This window comes from Oncorhynchus gorbuscha, linkage group LG13 (genome assembly GCF_021184085.1).
Source record: "Oncorhynchus gorbuscha isolate QuinsamMale2020 ecotype Even-year linkage group LG13, OgorEven_v1.0, whole genome shotgun sequence".
NCBI lineage: Eukaryota > Metazoa > Chordata > Actinopteri > Salmoniformes > Salmonidae > Oncorhynchus > Oncorhynchus gorbuscha.
In genome coordinates, this window is record NC_060185.1 from 44760574 (window position 1) to 44786815 (window position 26242).

The 26242-nt window shown below is 45.1% G+C and overlaps 1 protein-coding gene across 1 annotated transcript in view; it reads right to left on the bottom strand.

The window, feature by feature from the left end:
* The window catches only part of LOC123992319 (protein phosphatase Slingshot homolog 2-like), a 39034-nt gene that overhangs the window by 3791 nt on the left and 9001 nt on the right, over window positions 1-26242 (bottom strand). Inside the window, exons 3-13 of the mRNA XM_046293474.1 lie at window positions 12112-12224; window positions 9058-9122; window positions 8782-8909; window positions 8608-8673; window positions 8442-8507; window positions 8087-8281; window positions 6057-6150; window positions 1264-1392; window positions 1016-1062; window positions 755-901; window positions 86-286 (exon numbers count right to left, since the gene is read on the bottom strand). Coding sequence (XP_046149430.1) covers window positions 86-286; window positions 755-901; window positions 1016-1062; window positions 1264-1392; window positions 6057-6150; window positions 8087-8281; window positions 8442-8507; window positions 8608-8673; window positions 8782-8909; window positions 9058-9122; window positions 12112-12224 — 1251 coding nt within the window. The remainder of the gene's footprint in view (window positions 1-85; window positions 287-754; window positions 902-1015; window positions 1063-1263; window positions 1393-6056; window positions 6151-8086; window positions 8282-8441; window positions 8508-8607; window positions 8674-8781; window positions 8910-9057; window positions 9123-12111; window positions 12225-26242) is intronic.

A 26242-nucleotide genomic window follows, 5' to 3' on the forward strand; every position in this document is an offset into this window, starting at 1 on the left:
TCTGTGAGAGCTGTGTGTGGGGCCCAAAATGTGAGAGCTGTGTGTGGGGCCCAGAATGTGAGAGCTGTGTGTGGTGTGTGTCTACCTGGCCAGCAGGATACCCTGGTACTCCTCCAGCTGCTTCATGAAGGAGGGGTTGGGCTTGGTGACGCCGCGGCGCTCCTTGACGTAGTCGAAGGCCCTCTCCAGGTCCCAGCCGTACTCCTTCATGGCGTAAGCGATCACCGTGGAAGCCGAGCGACTCACACCCATCTTACAGTGGACCAGGCACTTAGCCCCTGCTTTCCTAATAGGGGAGCACAGGGCACAGGTTAGAGGGAGTGAAGAGGACAAAGGCAGAGATGCAGAAGACAAACTGATTATGATATACAGTATTGTATCTTGTATTGATATAGGGTCTTATGGTTATGGTATAGAGCCTTCAAACTGAAATCTGGACCTCAAAGCCAGTTCTTCTGCTTGTTGCCCTCTAATCAGGGACTGATTTAGACCTGGGACAACAGGTGGGTGCAATTAATTCGGGTAGAACAGAAAGCCAGCAGGCTCCGGACCTCGTAGTGTAAGAGTTGAATTACCGCTGTTATAGATCATTCAGAACGTCACAAAAATACAAAAAAATTATACTTAACCAAAAAAGTTGTAAATTGAAAGAGAATCCCCTGAAACCTATTTAATAATAATACATTTTCTTTGACAGATGGCTTTCAAGACACTCAAGGACACCTAATGAAGTGCATCAAATCAGAGCTCTTACCTGGCCTTGGTGATGAACTTGTAGGTGTCGTTCCAGTACTCCAGCAGGTTGGTGGCCTCCTCGTCGTACACGCGGATGTTGTGGTACTCAAAAATGCCTGGGAAGAAGTTGTCGATCTCACGCGTCACATTGAGGATGTACCTCACACTGAAGGAATGAAACGGAGAACTGGAATTTCGACCACGTATTGAAACTGTGCTGCAACTATCACAGCAACCAACAGTCTGACATGATGATAGACACGTCAGAATGGTCTCTTACCCGCTGGTCTGCAGCTCCTCCAAGTTTGAAGCGTTCCACTCAGAGCCCTGGATACAAAAACAGAATTAAAGTCAAACTCGACAGAATCTTACAGATATCAGCAGACAGACAAACAGGCAGAAAAGGGACAAAAAGAGGAAGGTGACATAAAAGTAGTGCACTATATAGGGAATAGGGTGCCAGTCCTTGACTAAAGTAGTGCACTATATAGGGAATAGGGGCCATGCAGTCCTTGACTGTGTTCTTACCAGGTAAACATGGTCAAAGATCTCTGTGGGGCTGTCCATCTGACCCAGGATGACGATCATCTCGTTGTCAATAAACTCCTTGAACTCCCGAAGGTTGCACACCATCTGCATCTCCAGCTCTGTGCGAATCTGAAGAACCAGTAGAGAACCCGTAGAGAACCCATTAGAACTAGAGGTCGATCGATTAATCGGAATGGCTGATTAATTAAGGCCGATTTCAAGTTTTCATAACAAATCGAAAAATTTTGGACACCGATTATATATATATTTTTTACACCTTTATTTAACTAGGCAAGTCAGTTCAAAACACATACTTATTTTCAATGACGGCTTAGGAACAGTGGGTTCTGTCATTCTGCCCCTGAACAAGGCAGTTAACCCACAGTTCCTTGTCAGCTCGGGGATTCAATCTTGCAAAATACAGTTAACTAGTCCACGCTCTAACCACCTGCCTCTCACTGCACTCCACGAGGAGCCTGCCTGTTACGCAAATTCAGTAAGAAGCCAAGGTAAGTTGCTAGCTAGCATTAAACTTATCTTATAAAAAACAATCATAATCACTAGTTATAACTACACATGATTGATGATATTACTAGTTTATCTAGCGTGTCCTGCGTTGCATATAATCGATGCGGTGCGCATTCGAAGAAAAGGACTGTCGTTGCTCCAACGTGTACCTAACCATAAACATCAATGCCTTAACCTCCCTAGGGTAGGGGGCAGCATTCGGAATTTTGGATGAAAAGCATGCCCAAATTAAACGGCCTGCTACCCGGGCCCAGAAGATATGATATGCAGATAACTGGTGGATTTGGATAGAAAACATTCTAAAGTTTCCAAAATTGTTAAAATAGTGTCCGAGTATAACAAAACTGATTTAGCAGGCGAAAACCTGAGAAAAATACATTCAGGAAGTGGTTTTTTGTTTTGTAGTTTTGCCATTACAGTATCCATTGACTTAGGACTCCATTTGCAGTTCCTATGCCTTCCACTAGATGTCAACAGTCTTTAGAAATCGTTTCAGGCTTGTATTCTTATAAATGAGGGAGTAAGACCAGTCTGAACGAGTGGACCCTAACGTGACGCAGAGATTTATCAGGTGCATGTGCATTTCTTGTTTACCTTTTATATTGATGACGTTATTGTAATATATATAATATAATAATATAATATATGCCATTTAGCAGACGCTTTTATCCAAAGCGACTTACAGTCATGTGTGCATACATTCTACGTATGGGTGGTCCCGGGGATCGAACCCACTACCCTGGCGTTACAAGCGCCATGCTCTACCAACTGAGCTACACAGGATTGAAATATTATAGATCATTTAGGCTAGAAAACAACCTGAGAATTGAATATAAACATCGTTTGACATGTTTCTATGAACTTTACGGATACAATTTGGATTTTTTGTCTGATTGTTTTGACTGAGTTTGAGCCTGTGGATTTTGACGAAAACACGCTAACAAAACAGAGGTTTTTGGATATAAAGAGACTTCATCGAACAAAAGGAACATTTATTGAGTAAATGAATTCATTTATTAATTTTATCTCCATTTCTGAGTTTAACGCTTCTGCTTGGCTGGTTACTACTTTGCAGACAGAGTTCAGTGTGTCAAATCGGAGGGCATGTTGTCCGGTCCTCTAGCAGTCTCTATGGGGGTGCCACAGGGTTCAATTCTCAGGCCGACTCTTTTCTCTGTATATATCAAATGATGTTGCTCTTGCTGCGGGCGATTCCCTGATCCACCTCTACGCAGACGACACCATTCTATATACTTCCGGCCCGTCCTTGGACACTATGCTATCTAACCTCCAAACGAGCTTCAATGCCATACAACACGCCTTCCGTGGCCTCCAACTGCTCTTAAATGCTAGTAAAAACCAAATGCATGCTTTTCAACCGTTCACTGCCTGCACCCGCACGCCTGACGAGCATCCCTACTCTGGACGGTTCTGACCTAGAATATGTGGACAACTACAAATACCTAGGTGTCTGGCTAGACTAAACTCTCCTTCCAGACTCATATCAAACATCTCCAATCGAAAATCAAATCTAGAGTCGGCTTTCTATTCCGCAACAAAGCCTCCTTCACACATGCCGCCAAACTTACCCTAGTAAAACTGACTATCCTACCGATCCTCGACTTCGGCGATGTCATCTACAAAATTGCTTCCAACACTCTACTCAGCAAACTGGATGCAGTTTATCATAGTGCCATCCGTTTTGTCACTAGTCGGCTGGCCCTCGCTACATATTCGTCGCCAGACTCACTGGCTCCAGGTCATCTACAAGTCCATGCTAGGTAAAGCTCCGCCTTATCTCAGTTCACTGGTCACGCGCTCCAGCAGGTGTATATCACTGATCATCCCTAAAGCCAACACCTCATTTGGCCACCTTTCGTTCCAGTTCTCTGCTGCCTGTGACTGGAACGAATTGCCAAAAAAAAAAAAAAAAGAAGCTGAACTTGGAGACTTATCTCCCTCACCAACTTCAAACATCTGCTATCTGAGCAGCTAACCGATCGCTGCAGCTGTACATAGTCTATCGGTAAATAGCCCACCCATTTTTACCTAACTCATCCCCATACTGTTTTTATTCATTTACTTTTCTGCTCTTTTGCACACCAATATCTCTACTTGTACATGATCATCTGATCATTTATCACTCCAGTGTTAATCTGCAAAATTGTAATTATTCGCCTACCTCCTCATGCCTTTTGCACACAATGTTTATACTCTTTTTTTCTACTGTGTTATTGACTTATTGTTTACTCCATGTGTAACTCTGTGTTGTTATCTGTTCACACTGCTATGCTTTATCTTGGCCAGGTCGCAGTTGTAAATGAGAACTAGTTCTCAACTAGCCTACCTGGTTAAATAAAGGTGGGGGGAAGAAAAATAAACTGTTTGTAATAATTTGTCAACTGGGCTGTTCCGGGCTAGGTATGTTCCGGGCTAGGTATGTTCCGGGCTAGGTATGTTCCGGGCTAGGTATGTTCTGGGCTAGGTATGTTCTGGGCTAGGTATGTTCTCGCCGAAAAGCATTTTATAAATATGACACTGGTTGGTTTAACAAGAAGTTAATCTTTAAACCCATGTAAAATATGTTTTGTTTTCTGAATTTTTATAATGAGCATTTCTGTAATTGAATTTGGCTCTCTGCAACCTCACTGGATGTTGGCCAGATGGGACGCTAGCGTCCCACATACCCTATAGAGGTTAAAATTCATACACAATTATATATTTTTAAACCTGCATATTTAGTTAATATTGCCTGATAACATTAATTTATTTCAACTAGGGAAATTGTGTCACTTCTCTTGCAACAGAGTCTGGGTATATGCAGCAGTTTGGGCCGCCTGGCTCGTTGCGAACTGTGTGAAGACTATTTCTTCCTAACAGAGACAGCCAACTTCGCCAAACGGGGGATGATTTAACAAAAGCGCATTAGCGGGAAAAAGCAATCGTTGCACGACTGTACCCAAGCATAAACATCAATGCCCTTCTTAAAATCAATACACAGAAGTATATATTTTTAAACCTGCATAATTAGCTAAAAGAAATGCAGGTTAGCGGGCAATATTAACCAGGTGAAATTGTGTCACTTCTCTTGCGTTCATTGCACGCAGAGTCAGGATATATGCAACAGTTTGGGCCGCCTGGCTCGTTGCGAACTAATTTGCCAGAATTTTACACAAATATGACATAACATTGAAGGTTGTGCAATGTAACAACAATTTTTAGACTTATGGATGCCACCCGTTAGATAAAATACGGAACGGTTCCGTATTTCAGTGAAAGAATAAACGTTTTGTTTGAGATGATAGTTTCCAGATTCGACCATATTAATGACCTAAGGCTCGTATTTCTGTGTGATATTATGTTATAATTAAGTCTATGATTTGATAGAGCTGATTTGATAGGCTCGTAAGCATTCATTCAAACAGCACTTTTGTGCGTTTGCCAGCAGCTCTTCACTGTGCTTCAAGCATTGAGCTGTTTATGACTTCAAGCCTATCAACTCCCGAGATTGGGCTGTTGTAACTGATGTGAAATGGCTAGCTAGTTAGCGCGCTAATAGCGTTTCAAACGTCACTCAGACTTGGAGTGGTTGATCCCCTTGCTCTGCATGGGTAACGCTGCTTCGAGGGTGTCTGTTGTCGATGCGTTTCTGGTTCGAGCCCAGGTAAAGGCGAGGAGAGGGACGGAAGCTATACTGTTACACTGGCAATACTAAAGTACCTATAAGAACATCCAATAGTCAAAGATATATGAAATACAAATGGTATAGCGAGAAATATTCCTATAATAACTACAACCTAAAACTTCTTACCTGGGAATATTGAAGACTCGTGTTAAAAGGAACCACCAGCTTTCATATGTTCTCATGTTCTGAGCAAGGAACTTAAACGTTAGCTTTTTTACATGGCACATATTGCACTTTTACTTTCTTCTCCAACACTTTGTTTTTGCATTATTTAAACCAAATTGAACAGGTTTCATTATTTATGAGGCTAAATGTATTTTATTGATGTATTATATTAAGTTAAAATAAGTTTATTCAGTATTGTTGTAATTATCATTATTACAAATATATATATATTTACTGTTTTTATTTATTTATTTAAAATCGGCCGATTAATCAGTATCGGCTTTTTTATGGTCCTCCAATAATCGGTATCGGCTTTTTTTTGGTCCTCCAACAATCGGTAACGGTGTTGAAAAATAACCCATTAGAGAACCTGTTAGAACCAGTAATGGTGTGTGTGACAAGGTCTTCAACCCACCTCTTTGGAGGTGACATTCTCCAGGTCTTTCTGCATCATGATCTCTCTGAGGCGAGTCTTGATCAACCTCTCCGTGCGCTCCCTCTCTGTGGGCCTGTGGACACACAAAAAACACCCTCAGTACACCTCAAGACACAACCCTTAGTCTACCTCGGAGAGTTGTGGGGGACTCTCTTGCCCAGAAGAGCTTCACACAACACTAAATGTGACTAGTGAGGAATACACTAAAGCCACTAAGTGCCTCTGGTTTGACAAGAGCAAAGAGTCTCCACATCATACAAATCCACAGAACTCAGTTGAAGTCTAGGTTGTTCTTGTTATAATGACGACGAGTCCCTGCCCTCGCCTCTCTCTAACTGCATCTAGAAGACACATTTAGCCACTTGTGCAGCGCTAAGGGCAACATGCCCTGATTAGGTCCCTTGAGACCCTTTTCTGCCCCCCCCCCCCTACCAAATCACCTCTCTTCACAATCACATCACAATGTAGGTGAGTAGCTATGCTCCCACAACAGTCAGCATGATTGTGCAGCAGCAGGAGTGTGTTGGGACTTTGTGTTGTTGTCCCAATCTGATGAACCGTCATGCTTATTATTATGTTGCGTCCTTATTGGAACATCGGAAAGAGCCAGGGGCAGCTTGTTTATAGAAACAAAGACTTGATTGGCCTCTTGAGGAAAGGGTTTGGGGACTTGGGGAACTTGAAACTTGTTGCATCTTCAAAGAGACCGAGCTACTGCCGGGGTTAGGTTACTGGCTATGTCAGAGGTGCCTGACCTCTGACATAACACTCACCCACATGCCAATGAACACAAGGGTGTTGGGGTCGATTTAATTTGAACTCAATTCAGGAAGTAAACTCAGAATTGGAATCCATTGGCGTATCAGTTGAACACCTGAATTGAAATGGAATTGACCCCAACACACTACAGTTGTAAGCACTACAATGTATGCAATTGCACACGTTCAACCTATACACACACACACACACACATTTGCGGGTGACAAATGTGTGTAAAATCCTCCACCTCAGAGTGAAGCCTCAATAGTGAATAAAATGAATGTGCAAAGAGCAAAGGCAAATATGATGTGCGTCTGTCAGACAGGTCGCACCTTCGGCAGTGACCCCAACAAGGTTGAATAACACTCGCACTGTCTGCCTTCAAGGGCGTGTGTGCAAAGTACTCAAGCTGAACCAGGGTGTGTGTGCGCGCACGTCTTTCCACTGTACCTGCATGGTTAGGCTTAAGGCTTACTGGGCCGTTGGATGTCAAAGCAGAGGCTTTACCTCTCCTTATCTCTCCAGTAAAATACCTTTCAAACGTTTTGGTTTTGACCTCTTAAAATGTCTTCCAACATGTCGAGTGCTATTATTTCTACTCAATTACCCCTCAATCCACCCTCTCCTTCGCTACGACTGCCCTCTGCCACCTGCTTCCGTCCGTCTGCCCGCTCGTCTACCTATCTGTCTAGCAACTCTTTCCATGCATAACTAAAGCGGTCACGGAGAGGGGGCTATTTTCGACTGCTGGCATGCAAGCCGAGTTCTGGCGTTATAGACAGCCCCCCTAAACGAGCAGGCACACGTGACCGCGCCTGGGTGGGGAATTTCCCCCGCTAATACAGACCTCGCTGAGCTGCATCCTCCTGCTACAGCAGATTGATACCTCGGTCATGACATGGTAACGCTCAGAGCTCTGTGCGTGACTCTGGGTCTCTAAGGCAAAGGTCGCAGGGGGTCTTGAGAAGTCTGCCTGAAGCTGGGTGTTGTGGCAACAAGGGAAGCAGATGACACTGCACTGGTAATTGGGCAATGTTGTTTTCTGTGGGAGAGAAGTCCATGTGACTTACCCAACACAAGACTTTCCCAGTTGCTTAATGTGGATGTGTGTGTGTGTGTGTGTGTGTGTGTGTGTGTGTGTGTGTGTGTGTGTGTGTGTGTGTGTGTGTGTGTGTGTGTGTGTGTGTGTGTGTGTGTGTGTGTGTGTGTGTGTGTGTGTGTGAGAGAGAGAGACTAGCTGGTGCACTCACACGTCGGTGAAGAGGATGGGCGAGTCGGCGCGGTGGGACTGGACGTCCTGCATGGCGTTCCACTCGTTGATGCAGACCTGGTCAGAGGAGACCTGGCTCTGATAGTAGCTGACCCAGGTCAGGAACAGGCTGCCGGGGTAGTAGTTGTGACAGCGGGCCACCTCGCACGCCTTGTGGAGCGACTGCAGGGCGGACCTGGGGGGGCACAGGGGGAGGTGGAGAGGTAAGAAGAGGAGGAAGGAGAGAACGGGAGAAAGAAAGAGATGGATAACAGGATAAACCAACAGATAAAAGAGGGGACAAGTCAAAAAAGAGAGGGGGATGAGATGGCAGGAGAGAAAGGAGGAGCGCTCACCACATGGCCTGGACAGAGACCGGTTTGAAGACATGGACCCTGTTGACCGTGGACACACTGAAGCCCCTACAGAGACAAACAGACAGGTTGTGTGACAGTCCCAATGGGCAGAAGAACTACAGTAAATGCAGGGAGGAGGAAACAGGTGACGTATCGCTCTTCTTACCCGTCTCCGTCCAAGTGGATCAGTGTGTCGCTCCACAGGGGTAGAACCAGCCCCATTGTGCATGTGCTGCAGGAGGAGACCGCTGTTAAAGAGGTTACACACACACACACACACTTCTCCAAAAGAGGTGGGTCTCTAACACACTCAATGCATGGAGTGTTACTAACTACAAACCTGTCTGAGGAGCCAAAGTCCAGGCCCAGCACCACGCTCTCCTCTGTGTCCTGTCTCCCATTGGTGGACACCACCACCATGTAACGCGTGCACTGAGGCTGAGCGTACGCACTCTCCAGGCGCACAGCCTTATGGGAAGACGAGAGAGAGGGAGGGAGAATAATATCCTCTGGTCAGTCAGTCTGCATTTGGAAGTATTCATCAGAATAGTCCTAGACTCATTTCTCTGCAATGTGAGTGAAACATCTTGAATTTGACATTTGCGACGAGACGTACCAGGCGGATGTTGTCTTCTGGCCGCAGCACGGTGAACATGGTCTGCAGGTGCTGCTGGAGGTCACCTGGGGAAGGAGAGAGAGAAACAGATCAGTACACATTGCACGCCATCTGCTCCTACTCATGACTCTTCTGGGTGAAGTTAGTCCACATTATGCAGACATACAAAAATGACAGTGTGTCTGATTAAACGCTTCTAGAAACCCCAAAATGTAGCTCGGATAAACATTTACATTCAAATGCAGCCGAAGTAACAGAAAATGTCCGACACTTGAGAGCGTTTTCCCACACTTAAGGGCCAAAAGGACATTTGTCAGTGAAAACAAGACAGACAGTGGGATGTACCAGCCCTAGATAACAGAGTTGGTGAAAAACTACTAGAAAACCCAGCAGAGCAGAGTAGCCTTCCCACAAGTACACATACTTACAACAATTATCTCTGCCCTTGAGCACGAGGACACTGGTATGGAAAAACACACGCCTAAATAGCAACTCTATGGCAAAGCAACGTGCAGTCAGTGGCCCACCGGTGACATTTTGTAACAGCTATGGGGTCAATTGAACTGGACAGCTTTGCTCTGCTCTGGTGACTTAAACAACAGAACTGGACAGTGTTGGTTCCCTCAACACTGTAGAATGCCTGCTGCATTCCAATGATAAGCAGTACTATGGTTTGGCCTCATGTTGGGGCAGTGTCAGTTTCCCACGAGTCTGTGTTGAGAATTGAGGCGTGTTCAGCAGGACAACCTTGTGGAACATTTCTATGTTGTAAAGAGCTGAACAGACAGGCTTCTCTGACATGTGAAGTAAAGAATCATGTTGGTTCTATTTGGGACATCTGCAATGTTCCACAGTGTTTGCCTAATGAACTCACCCCGGTCCTATGGCTGTCTGTTGGTTGGTTGATTTGTTGTTAGTCAGTCAGTGGGAGGGCCTACCTGTGTGTTTGTTGGTTGATTTGTTGTTAGTCAGTCAGTGGGAGGGCATACCTGTGTGTTTGTTGGTTGATTTGTTGTTAGTCAGTTAGTGGGAGGGCATTCCTGTGTGTTTGTTGGTTGATTTGTTGTTAGTCAGTGGGAGGGCATACCTGTGTGTTTGTTGGTTGATTTGTTGTTAGTCAGTGGGAGGGCATTCCTGTGTGTTTGTTGGTTGATTTGTTGTTAGTCAGTGGGAGGGCATTCCTGTGTGTTTGTTGGTTGATTTGTTGTTAGTCAGTGGGAGGGCATTCCTGTGTGTTTGTTGGTTGATTTGTTGTTAGTCAGTGGGAGGGCATTCCTGTGTGTTTGTTGGTTGATTTGTTGTTAGTCAGTAGGAGGGCATACCTGTGTGTTTGTTGGTTGATTTGTTGTTAGTCAGTCAGTGGGAGGGCATTCCTGTGTGTTTGTTGGTTGATTTGTTGTTAGTCAGTGGGAGGGCATACCTGTGTGTTTGTTGGTTGATTTGTTGTTAGTCAGTGGGAGGGCATACCTGTGTGTTTGTTGGTTGATTTGTTGTTAGTCAGTGGGAGGGCATTCCTGTGTGTTTGTTGGTTGATTTGTTGTTAGTCAGTGGGAGGGCATTCCTGTGTGTTTGTTGGTTGATTTGTTGTTAGTCAGTCAGTGGGAGGGCATTCCTGTGTGTTTGTTGGTTGATTTGTTGTTAGTCAGTCAGTGGGAGGGCATTCCTGTGTGTTTGTTGGTTGATTTGTTGTTAGTCAGTGGGAGGGCATACCTGTGTGTTTGTTGGTTGATTTGTTGTTAGTCAGTGAGAGGGAGGGCATACCTGTGTGTTTGTTGGTTGATTTGTTGTCAGTCAGTCAGTGGGAGGGCATACCTGTGTGTTTGTTGGTTGATTTGTTGTTAGTCAGTGGGAGGGCATACCTGTGTGTTTGTTGGTTGATTTGTTGTCAGTCAGTCAGTGGGAGGGCATTCCTGTGTGTTTGTTGGTTGATTTGTTGTTAGTCAGTGGGAGGGCATTCCTGTGTGTTTGTTGGTTGATTTGTTGTTAGTCAGTGGGAGGGCATTCCTGTGTGTTTGTTGGTTGATTTGTTGTTAGTCAGTGGGAGGGCATTCCTGTGTGTTTGTTGGTTGATTTGTTGTTAGTCAGTGGGAGGGCATTCCTGTGTGTTTGTTGGTTGATTTGTTGTTAGTCAGTGGGAGGGCATTCCTGTGTGTTTGTTGGTTGATTTGTTGTTAGTCAGTGGGAGGGCATTCCTGTGTGTTTGTTGGTTGATTTGTTGTTAGTCAGTGGGAGGGCATACCTGTGTGTTTGTTGGTTGATTTGTTGTTAGTCAGTTAGTGGGAGGGCATACCTGTGTGTTTGTTGGTTGATTTGTTGTTAGTCAGTGGGAGGGCATTCCTGTGTGTTTGTTGGTTGATTTGTTGTTAGTCAGTGGGAGGGCATTCCTGTGTGTTTGTTGGTTGATTTGTTGTTAGTCAGTGGGAGGGCATACCTGTGTGTTTGTTGGTTGATTTGTTGTTAGTCAGTGGGAGGGCATTCCTGTGTGTTTGTTGGTTGATTTGTTGTTAGTCAGTGGGAGGGCATACCTGTGTGTTTGTTGGTTGATTTGTTGTTAGTCAGTCAGTGGGAGGGCATACCTGTGTGTTTGTTGGTTGATTTGTTGTTAGTCAGTGGGAGGGCATACCTGTGTGTTTGTTGGTTGATTTGTTGTTAGTCAGTCAGTGGGAGGGCATTCCTGTGTGTTTGTTGGTTGATTTGTTGTTAGTCAGTGGGAGGGCATACCTGTGTGTTTGTTGGTTGATTTGTTGTTAGTCAGTCAGTGGGAGGGCATTCCTGTGTGTTTGTTGGTTGATTTGTTGTTAGTCAGTGGGAGGGCATACCTGTGTGTTTGTTGGTTGATTTGTTGTTAGTCAGTGGGAGGGCATTCCTGTGTGTTTGTTGGTTGATTTGTTGTTAGTCAGTGGGAGGGCATACCTGTGTGTTTGTTGGTTGATTTGTTGTTAGTCAGTGGGAGGGCATTCCTGTGTGTTTGTTGGTTGATTTGTTGTTAGTCAGTGGGAGGGCATTCCTGTGTGTTTGTTGGTTGATTTGTTGTTAGTCAGTGGGAGGGCATACCTGTGTGTTTGTTCCACTGCTGGCTGACGCGGGGTGCCGAGGAAGGGGAGGAGCCATTTCCCCGAGGCAGGAAGACAGCGGCGCCCTTCACCGTCAGGAAGCTCTCACTGATGCTGATTGGAGAGAAAACACAGGGTCACAGAGGGGCCAGAGACCGATGCTAACAGAACGGTCCCAGGCTGGAGGTTCACACACACACACAGCTTCATTCTTCATAAGCCAATCTGAAGAGGAACAGCAGCATGTGATCCAGGCCGCTACATCTCATAAACAGACAGAGCCACGTGCACTCCAACACAACATTCCCCTCTGGCCAGGCCGCATCCCCCTAGCAGCTGGAGGCTAGGGGGTAGAGCCGAGGGTCAGTTAGATTTCCCCCCCCACACAAACTGGCTCAGACGGGGAAGAGCTCCCACTGTGAGAGTTCATGTATGGGATCACACCTCTCTCCGTGGTACCACATAGTCAAATTAACTATAGTACCCAGCACACCATCACCACACTAGAACAAGTGGAGAGGTCACGTGATCTACAGGGGATACTAGCTGATGGATATGGTGTGTGTGTGTACGTACACGAGCGTGTAGCCTATATCTCCACAGCACAGAACATATACTCTACAGAATCTCACACGGTGGCACACTGACCTTAGCACGTCTCATTAGAGGGAGAGGAGACCTACTGAAGACTAAAAGTGGCAGGTGACTGATTCAGGCCTAGGCCACAAAAACAATGTGCCTCATTGACCCCCATGTGAAGTGTGTCTTGAGCTGCTACTAGGGTAAACCTTCTGTAACAACCCTGCCCTGAGTTCTGCTCAATATCCACACCATCAAATCTAGCGTGGGTTGACTGGGCGGCACAGAGTCAGTACCGTCCGTCTGTGTCCTCCGGTCTTTTCTCACAAACAGACGCGGGATGGGGAAATGAGCAACGATGAGCCGAATAGCAGAAGCGTGGGGGAGACGTGCAAAGAGACTCTGTGCAATCTGAGGAGTGAGAGGACACGCCTGGACCAGAATAAGAAAACAAACAAACAAAGCGAGTGAATGAGCGAGAGAAAACTGACGGGTTGAGTTCATTTCCCATCCTGACCCACTCAACCCTGACCCAGCTGTTTCCTCCTACTTCACAATCCCCCTCTTTCTTCATACCCCTCGCCCTCTCACTTTCTTCATACCTCTCACTTCCTATTTCTTCATACCCCACTCTCTGTATGACTCAACCTCTCTCCCCTGCTGTACAGCTGTGTCTAATCATGTCTGAACCATGGTGTGTAGCACACACCCACACAGGGCAGGAAGGAGGAGAGCAGCACCTCACATGGTGTGTACAGTATTATGTGAGTGAGAGTATAGGATTCACCTTGTGTTTTCAGCTACTAGACACTTGAAAACGATGAGTAGCTTTCAGAAACAGACAGACAGCAGACAGGACAGAGCTCCAGCTGGCAGCAGGCAGACAGGACAGAGCCCCAGCAGGCAGACAGGACAGAGCCCCAGCAGGCAGACAGGACAGAGCCCCAGCAGGCAGACAGGACAGAGCCCCAGCAGACAGACAGGACAGAGCCCCAGCAGACAGACAGGACAGAGCCCCAGCAGACAGACAGGACAGAGCCCCAGCAGACAGACAGGACAGAGCCCCAGCAGACAGACAGGACAGAGCCCCAGCAGACAGACAGGACAGAGCCCCAACAGACAGACAGGACAGAGCCCCAGCAGACAGACAGGACAGAGCCCCAGCAGACAGACAGGACAGAGCCCCAGACAGACAGACAGGACAGAGCCCCAGACAGACAGACAGGACAGAGCCCCAGACAGACAGAGACACATCGTCAAGTGTAAAACACTGACCCCTTAGTGAAGAGCTTTGCACCTCCTGCCAGCGTAGGAATCCAAAACCAGGTAGTCAGACATACGTCACTGTCAAGTGGCTCTCTACTGTTGCTAAAAATATATTGTTATTTTCTAAATTACTATAAATAACTAGACTGCCTTGATCAGCCACTGTACTTCACATTCAAATTAAGCACATTAAATCCTGTTCAGGTGTATCTGTACTGTGTAAGATAAACCCAACAGTCAGATCAGTAGACAAAGGGGGCATTTGTTGTCCACTAGCTAGAACACCTCAGTGTGACTGGTTCCAATGTGAAATATTACCCAAACCTCAACAACTGATAAAGCTACCTGCTGATCATTTCACCAATATAGTTTGAAACTCATACACAGTCCGTCAAATTATGGTAGAACTATTCTGACGAAGCTAGTGTTCCGAATCACCACTGGGTGCATCCCAAATGACACCCTATTCCCTACACAGTGCACTACTTCTGACCAGAGCCCTATGGGTGCAGGCCCTAACAGTAGAAATATCAAGTTTGGCTGTATGATGGTAGAAAGAGAGCCACTCTAAACTAGAGCCACGTTGGCCCTGATTCAGGTCTATGGGCAGCAGGTCAGCAGCAGAGGGCATTGAGGCCGAGTCTGAGGCGACACGCAGGAATTTTGCCCTGGCTGACATTTTACTGTGCAGACATGTAAGGGAATACTCTCCTCTTCCCACAGGCAGACAGACGTGGGGACAAGAAGGGAGGGAGGGTCATCGTTTGGCATGCAGCACAGGGCAGTACTTGTTAGGGTACAGACACAATCATCACTATGTAAGGGGCCCTTCTCTGATAGCCTAGCACCCCACTCTCCTCCCACTCCCAAAAAGACATGTGGGACTGACATGCCCCCTCCCCTCCCTGTAGCTGCCCATATTAGTTCCACTCTAACTAGGGGAGAGATAAATATAGGCCCAGGCTGCAGAGGCCTGGCCGGCGCTGCTGAAGGCTCTGTGTTCAGCCCAGAAAGATAAGGGCAGTGGTGGTGGGAGAGGGGGGTGGATAGCAGGACTGCATTCTAGCACTTCCTACAGTACAGATTAGGCAATGAGAGACCTGTGCATGCACACACACAGAGATGTGAATTAGCGAGCTGTTTAAATACAGAGCAAGAGTAGCCGAACGGACAAGGGGAGATAATTATGCCAGAGACCATGAGAGAGAGAGAAAGAGTTACAGGCCAAGGCTAAAGATAAACTGACAACCTGTGAGTGTGTTTCTAGAGCTGGATTGAAATTGGAGTCTCGACTCAGAGTTTCCTTGTAAGTACAGTCAGGCTCGGGACCAATTCCGGTAAGCAGACCCAGCTTCCTCTGAGCTGCATCACAAGGACAGAGGCATTCAGTTAAAGGCCTTAGGACTATTCTGAGAGGAGGAAAATTCCACATCAGTACTACCACCTACATCGAACTCCAATCCACTGGAATGAAGATGGGGCTCCATCAACACTGAGATGTAAGAAAGGAGCCTGTGTTCAAACCATAACTATGCCTGTGTCCCGAATGGCACCCTATTCCCTACACGGGGGTGTAAACGTTTAAAAAACACAAGGATCTTTATGGTTAACCAAAAAAAAATCCCAAAAGTAAATTTACAATACATTTTTTTTTTTAAGTGGATTAATCACAAAACTACCACTAACAGGTCTTGATCATTATCATAAAAAGGGACAAATTCAATACAAATCTAATGCAACAAATAGGGATGCACAAGCTTTCAGGTGAACATATTGGAATCGGCCGATATTAGCCAAAAATGCCAACATCGGTGTCGGCACGATGTTTAGTTTAACGCCGATGTGAAAAACCGGATGTCAAAGCTGACATGCATACCTATATAACGGAGGTACATGACGTAATGACGCCACGTAAAACGTTGCGCTACACAGCATTCCTATCTTAGATCACAATGTCTGCTGGGTGGATCGAACAGTCAACAAGTCAAGCAGTAATTTGAAAGAGTAAGAACATTTCAGCGAGACAACTCAAAAGGCGAGATCCATTAACGCCAAGATAATGGAAATCATTGCCCTTGACAATCATCCTTTCTCTGTCGTGGGTGATGTTGGCTTTCGCCGACCGGAGTTACACAGTAATAGAGTCACTGTTATTAGCTTCATGACATACATACTATGGAATGCCGTCTGAGTCTTTGAGTGTCAAAAATACAGTAGCACTGTCAAAGCTGTACAAAAAAAAATGCAAACAAGCAAACACCGTCCACGAACGATGTGTTTACAATAACGCATTGGTAATAAAGCATAATTTGCTTGACCGCAACTTCTGGGGTAGCTAGCTAACTTTAGCTTGGTACCTAGCTAGCACCAATACAACCATCCTGAAAACAATGACCAGTAGAAACTGCAGTCATTTTCATTATTCTTAGCAATAATTTAGGAATCCTTGTGAGTAAGTATTAGCTAGGTAGCCACAATAGTGGAATTTGCGGGTTGCCTTCAAAATAAAAGTATGTCATTGACAGTGATGCAAATGAATACAAAATGGTAGAATTATGCCACACTTTTATTTTGAAGGCTAGCTGCAAAGTCCAATATTTTGGCTAATCCTTATTGTGGCTAGCTTCACATAGATGGGTGCGACAACCATTAATCAAATAAGAACGGTCCTATAAATTAGGGTTAATTTAGATGTTAGCTAGCTAACTATATAGCTACTGAAACAGATGCCGTTTTGCTATTGTTTGCATCCATGAGCTAGCTAGTTTAAATGTTTTATGACCAGCACTGCAGTTTCGCAAGACAACTTTACCAGCATCATAGCATACGTATCAATGAATCGTTGTGACATATGAAATACAAGTGACAGTGTAATCAATGTGTAATAACTAGGTAAAAAATGAATGAATGTGTTAATTGTGACGTGCAGTCATATTCAGGTCCTGATTGATCAACAAGATTTGACATGTCAAAGTTTCTTTCTTTACATGCAAAGACCCAAACGGCATTCCATATAAATCCTGGTTGAGAATGAAACGACTGAACAACGAAACAGCACAGCAAGTAAGCGAAAGAAAAAGGTTTTGATTATGTTTTACTGGTAATGGGGACATATGTAAATGCCAACTAAATAACTTTTTGGTCAGTGTGGTGTGTGTGTAACTTTTATTTAAGTAGGCAAGTAAGTTAAGAACAAATTCTTATTTACAATGACGGCCTACCCTGGGCAAACCCGGCGACGCTGGGCCAATTCCCAACTATGGGACTCCCAATCACTGTATGTGATACAGCCCAGATTCGAACCAGGGACTGTGGTGACGCCTGTTGCACTGAGATGCAGTGTCTTATACCGCTGCATCCATGTGTGTTAACTATTTAACTGTACTAGAATGCTTAAGGCCGCGAAACTAGAAAAATATATATCGTATCGAGTTTTTTGGCAAGGAAAATGTAATATCGGTGCATCACTAGCAGCAATGATGTAACATTACTAGGAGATATGCATCTTTTAATTGATTTGTATGCTTTTGAGACAGGGAAGTGACAGCAGCTGTATGGTAATACTTTGATAAAGTTAAATGAAAAGGTGGTGAAATAAATGCACACTTTGCTTGGTGAAATTGAGCTACAGCTATGAGAACCAACCAGTTTCTGGCAGCAGTGAGAAAATCACAGTGCTGATTACAGGAATGAAGCAGTTTATGCGCAGCCATTGTCAATGGTAGAGGATGCCCTCTTCACTGCCCTGATGGCATACCTAGAACAAACAAGACGCCATGTCAAAAAAAACGTGACGGCCTGCATGGAGAAATTATACAATGATTGTTCTGCAAATATAAAGCGCAAGCTTTCAAACACCACATGTGGCGTTAACAACAGATTGTAGGATTGCTGTCATACATCCCCGCAACGAGCCGTCACATTGACGAGAAGTGGGATATGAAGTCCTGTGTGCTGACAACTCAGAACATGGAAGAGGGACACAGCAGAGAAAGGTCACACGCGGGATCATATCTGAATTGTGAATTCACGTCATTTTCTTATTGTTTAAACGATAGGGGGGGAAAAAAATTGCAGTTTAAACATTAAAACAATGGTACATTTGTCACATCCCCATTCTCTACATGGTGCTACTAGTAGCACCGTCATGGTATTGTCTCACTAGACTGCTGATGAACCAGACCTATAGCATCTCTTATCAACGTCAACGTCTTCCGTTCCATTTTGTGTTTACCGATGTTGTGAATACTAATCACACACCAAATCTGGCTTCCTTGTATGGCTGCCAATCTTTACACACTTAAAGAGAGTCAGACTCATATTCTTCAAAACACTTTTCCCCAGAATAACAGCAACGCAGCACACGTGTGTGTGTGTGTGTTCAGCGAAGTGGGGTAGTATTGTAAATTAGTGGGACAACACCTGTTTAGTTTTCAGGTTTCCAGCAGTTAGCCACACTGTAAACCTGTAATTAGCCCAGCCCATGGTGAAACAGTCTCTGACACACAGGCATTCCTCTGTCTATTTTTAACATGGTCGCACACCAATGACAAAATCGGTTCGTAAATACTGTCATAAAGCATAGATTTTCTGGACCGGTTTGACAGAGTTGTCGAGGAAAGGAGGCCATGATATAGTCTATAGGTGGTTGTTTGCCCACCCTGAAAAGGCTAAGAGAATACATACTAAAACCGGACCAAATTTTCCCTCCAAAACAAAGAAGTTGGTTCTCTTACATCTGGTGCCGTATATGACATACAAGTAATAATAATAATAATAATAAATGCCATTTAGCAGACGCTTTTATCCAAAGCGACTTACAGTCATGTGTCCATACATTCTACGTATGGGTGGTCCAAGTACCTGTGCGCACCAGCGGGAGAGTGTGCATGCATGCACGCGCGTGTGTCTTTCAGATTAAGACAAACAAAGTCTAGGCTATTCAAATGACTAACTAGTCTAGGCCATATAATATAGTATAACAGCCCTTGTCAAACACACACACGGTGAAATAGTGAGTCAAGAAATACAAGGCATCCACTCATGGAGTACCCAATGGTATCTAATATCCCCCATAAGCAAATAAGTAGCACCACTACCCATGTAGCCATAGAAACCAGTGCAAAATGAGTATATGGACAGCAAACAATACATTTGCATGTCTTCATTGAGCAGCCTCTCAGAGGAAAATGGTCAATCAATGCAAAATCAGTCAGGGGCAACATCTGGGTTGTGTAACATGCAACATGGTCTGGACAGCCAGTCATTGTCACAGGGGAATGTGATATATAACCATTGCATCTTTGATGGTACGGTATTTGCAACACATATGGACTTTTTGATTCAAGCATATAACATTGGTTCATCCAAAAAACACTGATCAAGTCCACATTGATGGACTGCTACTGCCCTGAAACGTGCAGTAGGAATACACTAAAAAGGGTGTCAAGGCTTGTTCCAACATATTAACACTAACAGCTTCACTAAACTTTTATTCATCTGATGGACTTACACCTGGAAATACAGGTGCCCTTACATGAGTGCCTTCCTAAACAACAATCAAACAACATACAGATACAACCCCACTAACTACCCTTCATCAGGTAGGCTATTTCTCAGTATTCAACAGTATTCAACAACTCTTTAACAGCTATCAAATCAGTCTCTGGCCGGCCACCTGGACCTGACTGGCCTCACATGGTTTCATACAGAGGCCCAGGTAAGAACACCTCAGACGATTAGCCTAGTTAGAATGGCTGCAAGCTTCAGAGCCTTCACTCAAAAACATGGATGGACGGGCTATATAATATTTTCATAGGAGACATACAACAACAAAATCAGAAAACACAACAGCCAAAATATAATTGAAAATAAATGATAAATCAAGTTGATTTAATATATTTCTATGTGCTATTAAAGAGCACATTTTAAAAAGGGACTGCCAAATGCCTGGATAGGCCAGTTTAGAGGCTTGGACACAGAAGAGAGCTATGCAACTGACAGGGGGAGGGGGGGGGACTGGCAGGCTGATTCTCTGGCATTAGTTCATAGAGCAGACTGTTGCTTTATATGGATATCTGACCGACAGGATTCGTCAGACCAGTTTGGAGACAGCCAGGTAGATGATTCTCTCGCGCCACGCAATGATCAAGGATAACCCATTGTGCCATTATTTCTCAACCAGGAGAGGAAGCTGTCAAGATTACTTACATCCTGTTACGTCACTAACGGGAAATACATGTAGTCAGGATTCCTACACAATAATGTTGCAACGTCAGACTACTGACAACTGAGCTGAAGTAAATAAATCGTAAATGTATGCATACATATCGCATGTCCACTACATGGGGAAATGAATCCGGTGGGGAAATGTTCATTTTAACCACAAAAAATATTCGTAACAAAAATGTACAACTCACAGTTGGTTGATCTGGTTCTGAGACACAACTCCGTTGTCGGAGAAGTAGGGCATCATCTTCACTCCGCAGCAGGAGCAGAAGCAGCCCTCCGCCGAGCTCCCGGTAGCGGAGACACTACCGAGAGTCATGACCGGACCACGGAACAGCAGACCGATAGCGCAAAATATCTTCGAAAAGGATCACTCCACTCCGACCATTGTCAACACTTATTAGTACAACGAATCCGATAGATATTCGACAATATGTTTTTGTCGACCTATCTCCTTCGCGACATTATAAAATAGGCAGCTGGAAAATAAAGTAAACTGTTAGTAAAATAACGTTAAGCCTATCAAACAATTATTTAAAATAAAAACATTTTTGTACTGTATATTAAGTACAGTATCCTCTAATTGCAAGACTGTTCCAAATTCTGTAACACCGTACGGAATTATTCTTGCGGTGGGATCTTTCAAACGACCTATAATCAATATTTGTGAAGAGCACTCGTGTCCGTCCTACTGTAAAAGCTTTAAACTTGTAAACGGGACACCGGCAGGAGCTACAAACTCAACTCGTGAGAGGGAGGAGTTGCTGACACATGCTTAGAATGTCCCAATTGAAAGACGAGGGGAGAGCGACAATGTGGCACAACAGATTGGGCACCTCTTCAGCGACAAGGTTGGGGAAGCGCAAGACACAGCCATATAATGTGATGACTGACAAATTCAGGGAGGTGTTGAAGTAAAGAGTTAAAGTACAGATGGAACATACAGGTAACTGCAAAATCTTAATAGGGCATTGGGCCACCATGAGCCAAAATCGCGTCAATGCACCTTGGCATAGATTTACATTGTGTCAGGAACTCTATTGGAGAGATGAGACACCATTCTTACCCAATAAACTCCATCATTTGGTATTATGTTGATGGTTGTGGAAAGCTCCAGAATCTTCCATAGTGTAAAAATGGGTTGAGATCTGGTGACAGATGGCCATGGTATATGGTTTACATCGTTTTCATGCTTGGTAGCCTATATATTGGCCTGCCCAGCATTTTTATACATGACCCTGAGCATGATGGGATGTTAATTGCTTAATCAACTCAGGAACCACACCTGTGTGGAAGCACCTGCTTACAATATACTTTGTATCCCTAATTTACTCAAGCAGTTCCATTATTTTTGGCAGAGCTGTGCATACCTATTGCAACCACATGGTCTGTGACAGCAGTGTGTTTACCAACGACTGAATTCTTGGAAGTGTGCTCGTGCACCCTGCTTTGCTTCACTGAGTACACCCAGACAGCAACTTGACAAAGTCTCAAATAACAGCTGAATTACGGAGTAAATTGGATTTGGGAACAGACTGCAAAATGAGAATGTACCTTTGCCATTCTGATCAGATATAAGAAGGTGAACTATATCATTCGGTTCATGAGTGGGAGCTCATTCGGTTCATGGAGTGGGAGCTCATTCGGTTCATGGAGTGGGAGCTCATTCGGTTCATGGAGTGGGAGCTCATTCGGTTCATGGAGTGGGAGCTCATTCGGTTCATGGAGTGGGAGCTCATTCGGTTCATGGAGTGGGAGCTCATTCGGTTCATGGAGTGGGAGCTCATTCGGTTCATGGAGTGGGAGCTCATTCGGTTCATGGAGTGAGAGCTCATTCGGTTCATGGAGTGAGAGCTCATTCGGTTCATGGAGTGAGAGCTCATTCGGTTCATGGAGTGAGAGCTCATTCGGTTCATGGAGTGGGAGCTCATTCGGTTCATGGAGTGGGAGCTCATTCGCACACTGACCAGGAGACCGTGACATTAACGCAAAGGGGCCACATGAGAGGAAAACCAGGCACTCTCAGTGTCGGTAAGGATACGAGTGCACAAAACTTCTACCTGGCAGCTCCAGACAAACCAAAGTCTATGTAATAGACATTGTCCATGGGGTGCATCTCAGTAGAAAAGGGCCATCAACCATTTGGCACCACACCTGTAGGTTAACAGGCCCAGTATTATACAAAACAACTCTTTTGTAATGTTTATCTAAAGCCAGACTCATGTGTTGGCCTGTTATCTGGATCAGACTGGCAAGCGATATACAGTGTTTAAATAGGAAAGGGAGAGGTCTATGAAGCAGTGTAAATAGGCTACACGAGGGAACCGTGTTTACTACTTCACTGGGGGTGAGATCTTTCACATGGATTTGGGCTCCACTCGGCTACAATAGATGAATCTCGATTGTGTTTCCTTAAGTCCTCTCTCCTCGCTTCCTTTTCAAAATGCATTGAGGAGAAGTTCAGATTCCTCCAATGTGTTGAGGCGGCGGCCAGGAAGAAAGAGGACATGAGGAATCAAGGAAATACACATTTGAAGCACCCAATGTCATAAAAGGCTAGCTAGTTAAGGGATTGTTATTACCAACAATGTACTTGTTTTTCTTAATTAGACTCGGTTTGTGCCGATTTCGGACTTGAGATAAGGGTGCAACTTGGACTTTTGCATATATCACAACTTAATGTCAATGGGAGAAGTTAAAATTAGAGTACAGACCTCAAGTGTGAGTACCGATCTTCACCACTGATCACAACAGTATCACAAGAGCCAGGTATGAAGCAGACTCTATGGAAGCTATTTTAGTGTGTTTAAGTCTTTGTACTAGTACTGTACAAACAATGCAGACAACCATACAGTATTTAAGGTCTGCTCTACAATGAATCCCTACAAAGTCAACAGCTCAGTCTTCTCTTCCTGCTCCATTGTCCCTAGTCTCCGAACGATTAGAAGCCAGTCCTGGAATTTCACTTAACACGACCTGGCCTTGGATAAAGAATGAAAGCGGTAATGTGTGTACACAACAAAGATGACGGTTCTGAGAACACAGCTCTTCCTCTGTCCTTTACTTCCTTCCTGGTCTGCTTGAGCCAAAACAAACATTATATAGGCTAGGCCTACATGGCTAAAATGTCCACCTTATAAAACAGGCCATAGTCTGTCTGGTCATTTGGTCTCACTCATACTGGAAAGCTTCAAATGGTGGCGGCCAGTGTAGTTTCACATGCTCCCCCATGGGAGCTAGGTCTATAGGCTGTATTATGCAAATGTAGTGCTGCTTGGGGCAGAAGAGGTCAGACTCCAGAGGTCAATTACACCTGACGACAGGGGCTCAAATCAGAGGGCTCTTAGTCAAAACACTCCATTGATGTTTCCAGTCCCCACGGCCCGCCATTACCCAAGTCACTACATAACACAGGCTGCCGGTACACACAAACAGGCAGCTACTACGCAAGTTGCCCTCCTAAAGTTATACAACTTAAGTGGCCAAAGAAAAGATGAGAAGGCTGGCTGCGATAGCGTGGGACATGGTTACACTCAGTGTTTACAAAGCGTGTGTGTAACACTCGACTCCTCTCGTGCACTCCAAATAACATGACGGGGAAGGAGACGTAGAAACTCACACATACCTGGGTGTCTTCGGTTACAGGGCATCGTCACATGGTCTCCTCCATTCCAGGCCGCCCCCTCTCTAGTTATGAGGTTTAGCTGGTCACCCACTGGGTCATCATAGCAGGCAACGTTCAACCAACCAACACGCATCAAAACAACATCTGTGTGACCAGCATCTGTGCTAGTTATGTGGCACAAAATGTTTTGGACCTCTTAATAGGCTAGACCACTACTAAATCACATTGTTTTGACTCTGGTAATAGGGTCCGACATGCAGGGGGGGGGGGCAACACGTGGGTCCGATTGCGCAATGGCTCGTGTCGCTCTATCGCTCTTTGAATGAGAGTTAGCAGAAAAAAAGGGTCAAAGTGTTGCAGGCAGCAGTCAGCCACTGGGTCTCTGTGTACTCCAAGTTACCCCTTAACATCCTGCTCTCCACTACAAAGTGAGCAGCGGTTTCCTATAGGCCTGCTACACTGGAGCTAGTTGGAGTAGGGGGTCTGAAATGAGACCAGCCAGAACACATAGCCTACACTAACTGCAGCACTAGTAATAGACCTGGACATGAACGCTACAAGGCCAACCGCAGGGCAGGCTAACGTCCTGTCAAGCTAAAGTTTTTTTTTTTTTTTTACCTACCATGTCACCTATTTAGTTGTGATTTGAGCACCTTGGGACTTAAGTGAAGTGCTAGAATACAAGACACAGAAGATACCAGGAATTAGGAGGAAAGCGGTGATATGATCAGGAAAATTGTCAGCTGAGGTTAGAAGGGTAGAGATGGTAGCCAGGAGAGGTGTTCCCCTTGATAGACAGGCGTGAGAAAACACGCTGCAATGAAAGACTATGACTCCAGGCCATGGGTTTGAGTTGGCTTGCATAGCTGCCATTTCCTTTCCTTCCCGCAACCGGTAATGGGAATTCGTGAACACTGAGCACAGGGTAACTCAAATCCAGAATAACCTGCTCTGACAGCCACATCAGAGACGCAGCAGTAGGCAAAAACACAGATGGGAGTCAACCTGTACACCTCCCACTCGCCAAGTGCCCTTTTGGGTGGTGGTAATTTATATAATTTTTTATATAAGTTTGTGTCGTCAAGTTCGCCACCCCATCCGTTGGTTGCACCTGTTGGTCCGCCCTGTACGAAGGTGGCGCACACCCAGTTGTACCGGTTTCCAAGTCTGCCCCGTACTGGGATTGTGCACACCCATTATTCAAACATGCATGGTTTGAGATGTGGTCACTGACCGAGTGCGTGTGTAGCTAGCTGCCTAGTTGTGTGTAGCTAGCTGCCTAGTTGTGTGTAGCTAGCTGCCTAGTTGTGTGTAGCTAGCTGCCTAGTTGTGTGTAGCTAGCTGCCTAGTTGTGTGTAGCTAGCTGCCTAGTTGTGTGTAGCTAGCTGCCTAGTTGTGTGTAGCTAGCTGCCTAGTTGTGTGTAGCTAGCTGCCTAGTTGTGTGTAGCTAGCTGCCTAGTTGTGTGTAGCTAGCTACCTAGTTTGAAATATCAACAGTACTGCCACAGAAGCACAACATTTGACACTAGGATTGGCTGCGTCAACAACCCTCCGACCCATCCCTTCTTCAGTCTGCAGCAGCAACACAGGTAGTTTAGACTAGCTAACCATCATGCAGTGCCCTTGGAAAGTATTCAGACCCCTCAACGTTTTCCCACATTTTGTTAGGTTATGAATATCATATTGTGAAGTTTTGATACGAGCATTGAAAATAAATCACAATCAGTATAATAAATTGAGCTAGCCAACTTGCAGATTTCATCAGCTGATCACCCACCCTCTTTTCAAGATGTCAATCACATCTTTAGGATGCACTGTAACTACATGACCAAAAATGTGGACACGCGCTTGTCTAACATCTCATTCCAAAATCATGGGCATTAATATGGAGTTGGTTCCCCTTTGCTGCTATTACAACCTCCACTCTTCTGAGAAGGCTTTCCACTAGATGTTGGAACATTGTTGTGGGGACTTGCTTCCATTCAGCCACAAGAGCATTAGTGAGGTCGGGCAATTTGGCCTGGCTCGCAGTTGGTGTACCAATTCCTCCCAAAGGTGTTCGATGGGGTTGAGGTCAGGGCTCTGTGTAGGCCAGTCAAGTTCCTCCACACCAACCTCGACAAAGCATTTCTGTATGTACCTCGCTTTGTGCACAGGGGCATTGTCATGCTGAAACAGGAAAGGACCTTCCCAAAAGTGTTGCCACAATGTGGGAAGACACAGAATCGTCTCGAATGTCACTGTAGGCTGTAACATTAAGACTTCACTTCACTGGAACTAAGGGGCCTAGCCCAAACCATGAAAAACAGCTTAGACCATTATTCCTCCTCCACCTAACTTTACAGTTGGCACTAAGCATTGGGGTAGGTAGCGTTCTCCTGGCATCCGCCAAACCCAGATTAGTCCGTCGGGACTGCCATATGGCGAAAAGTGA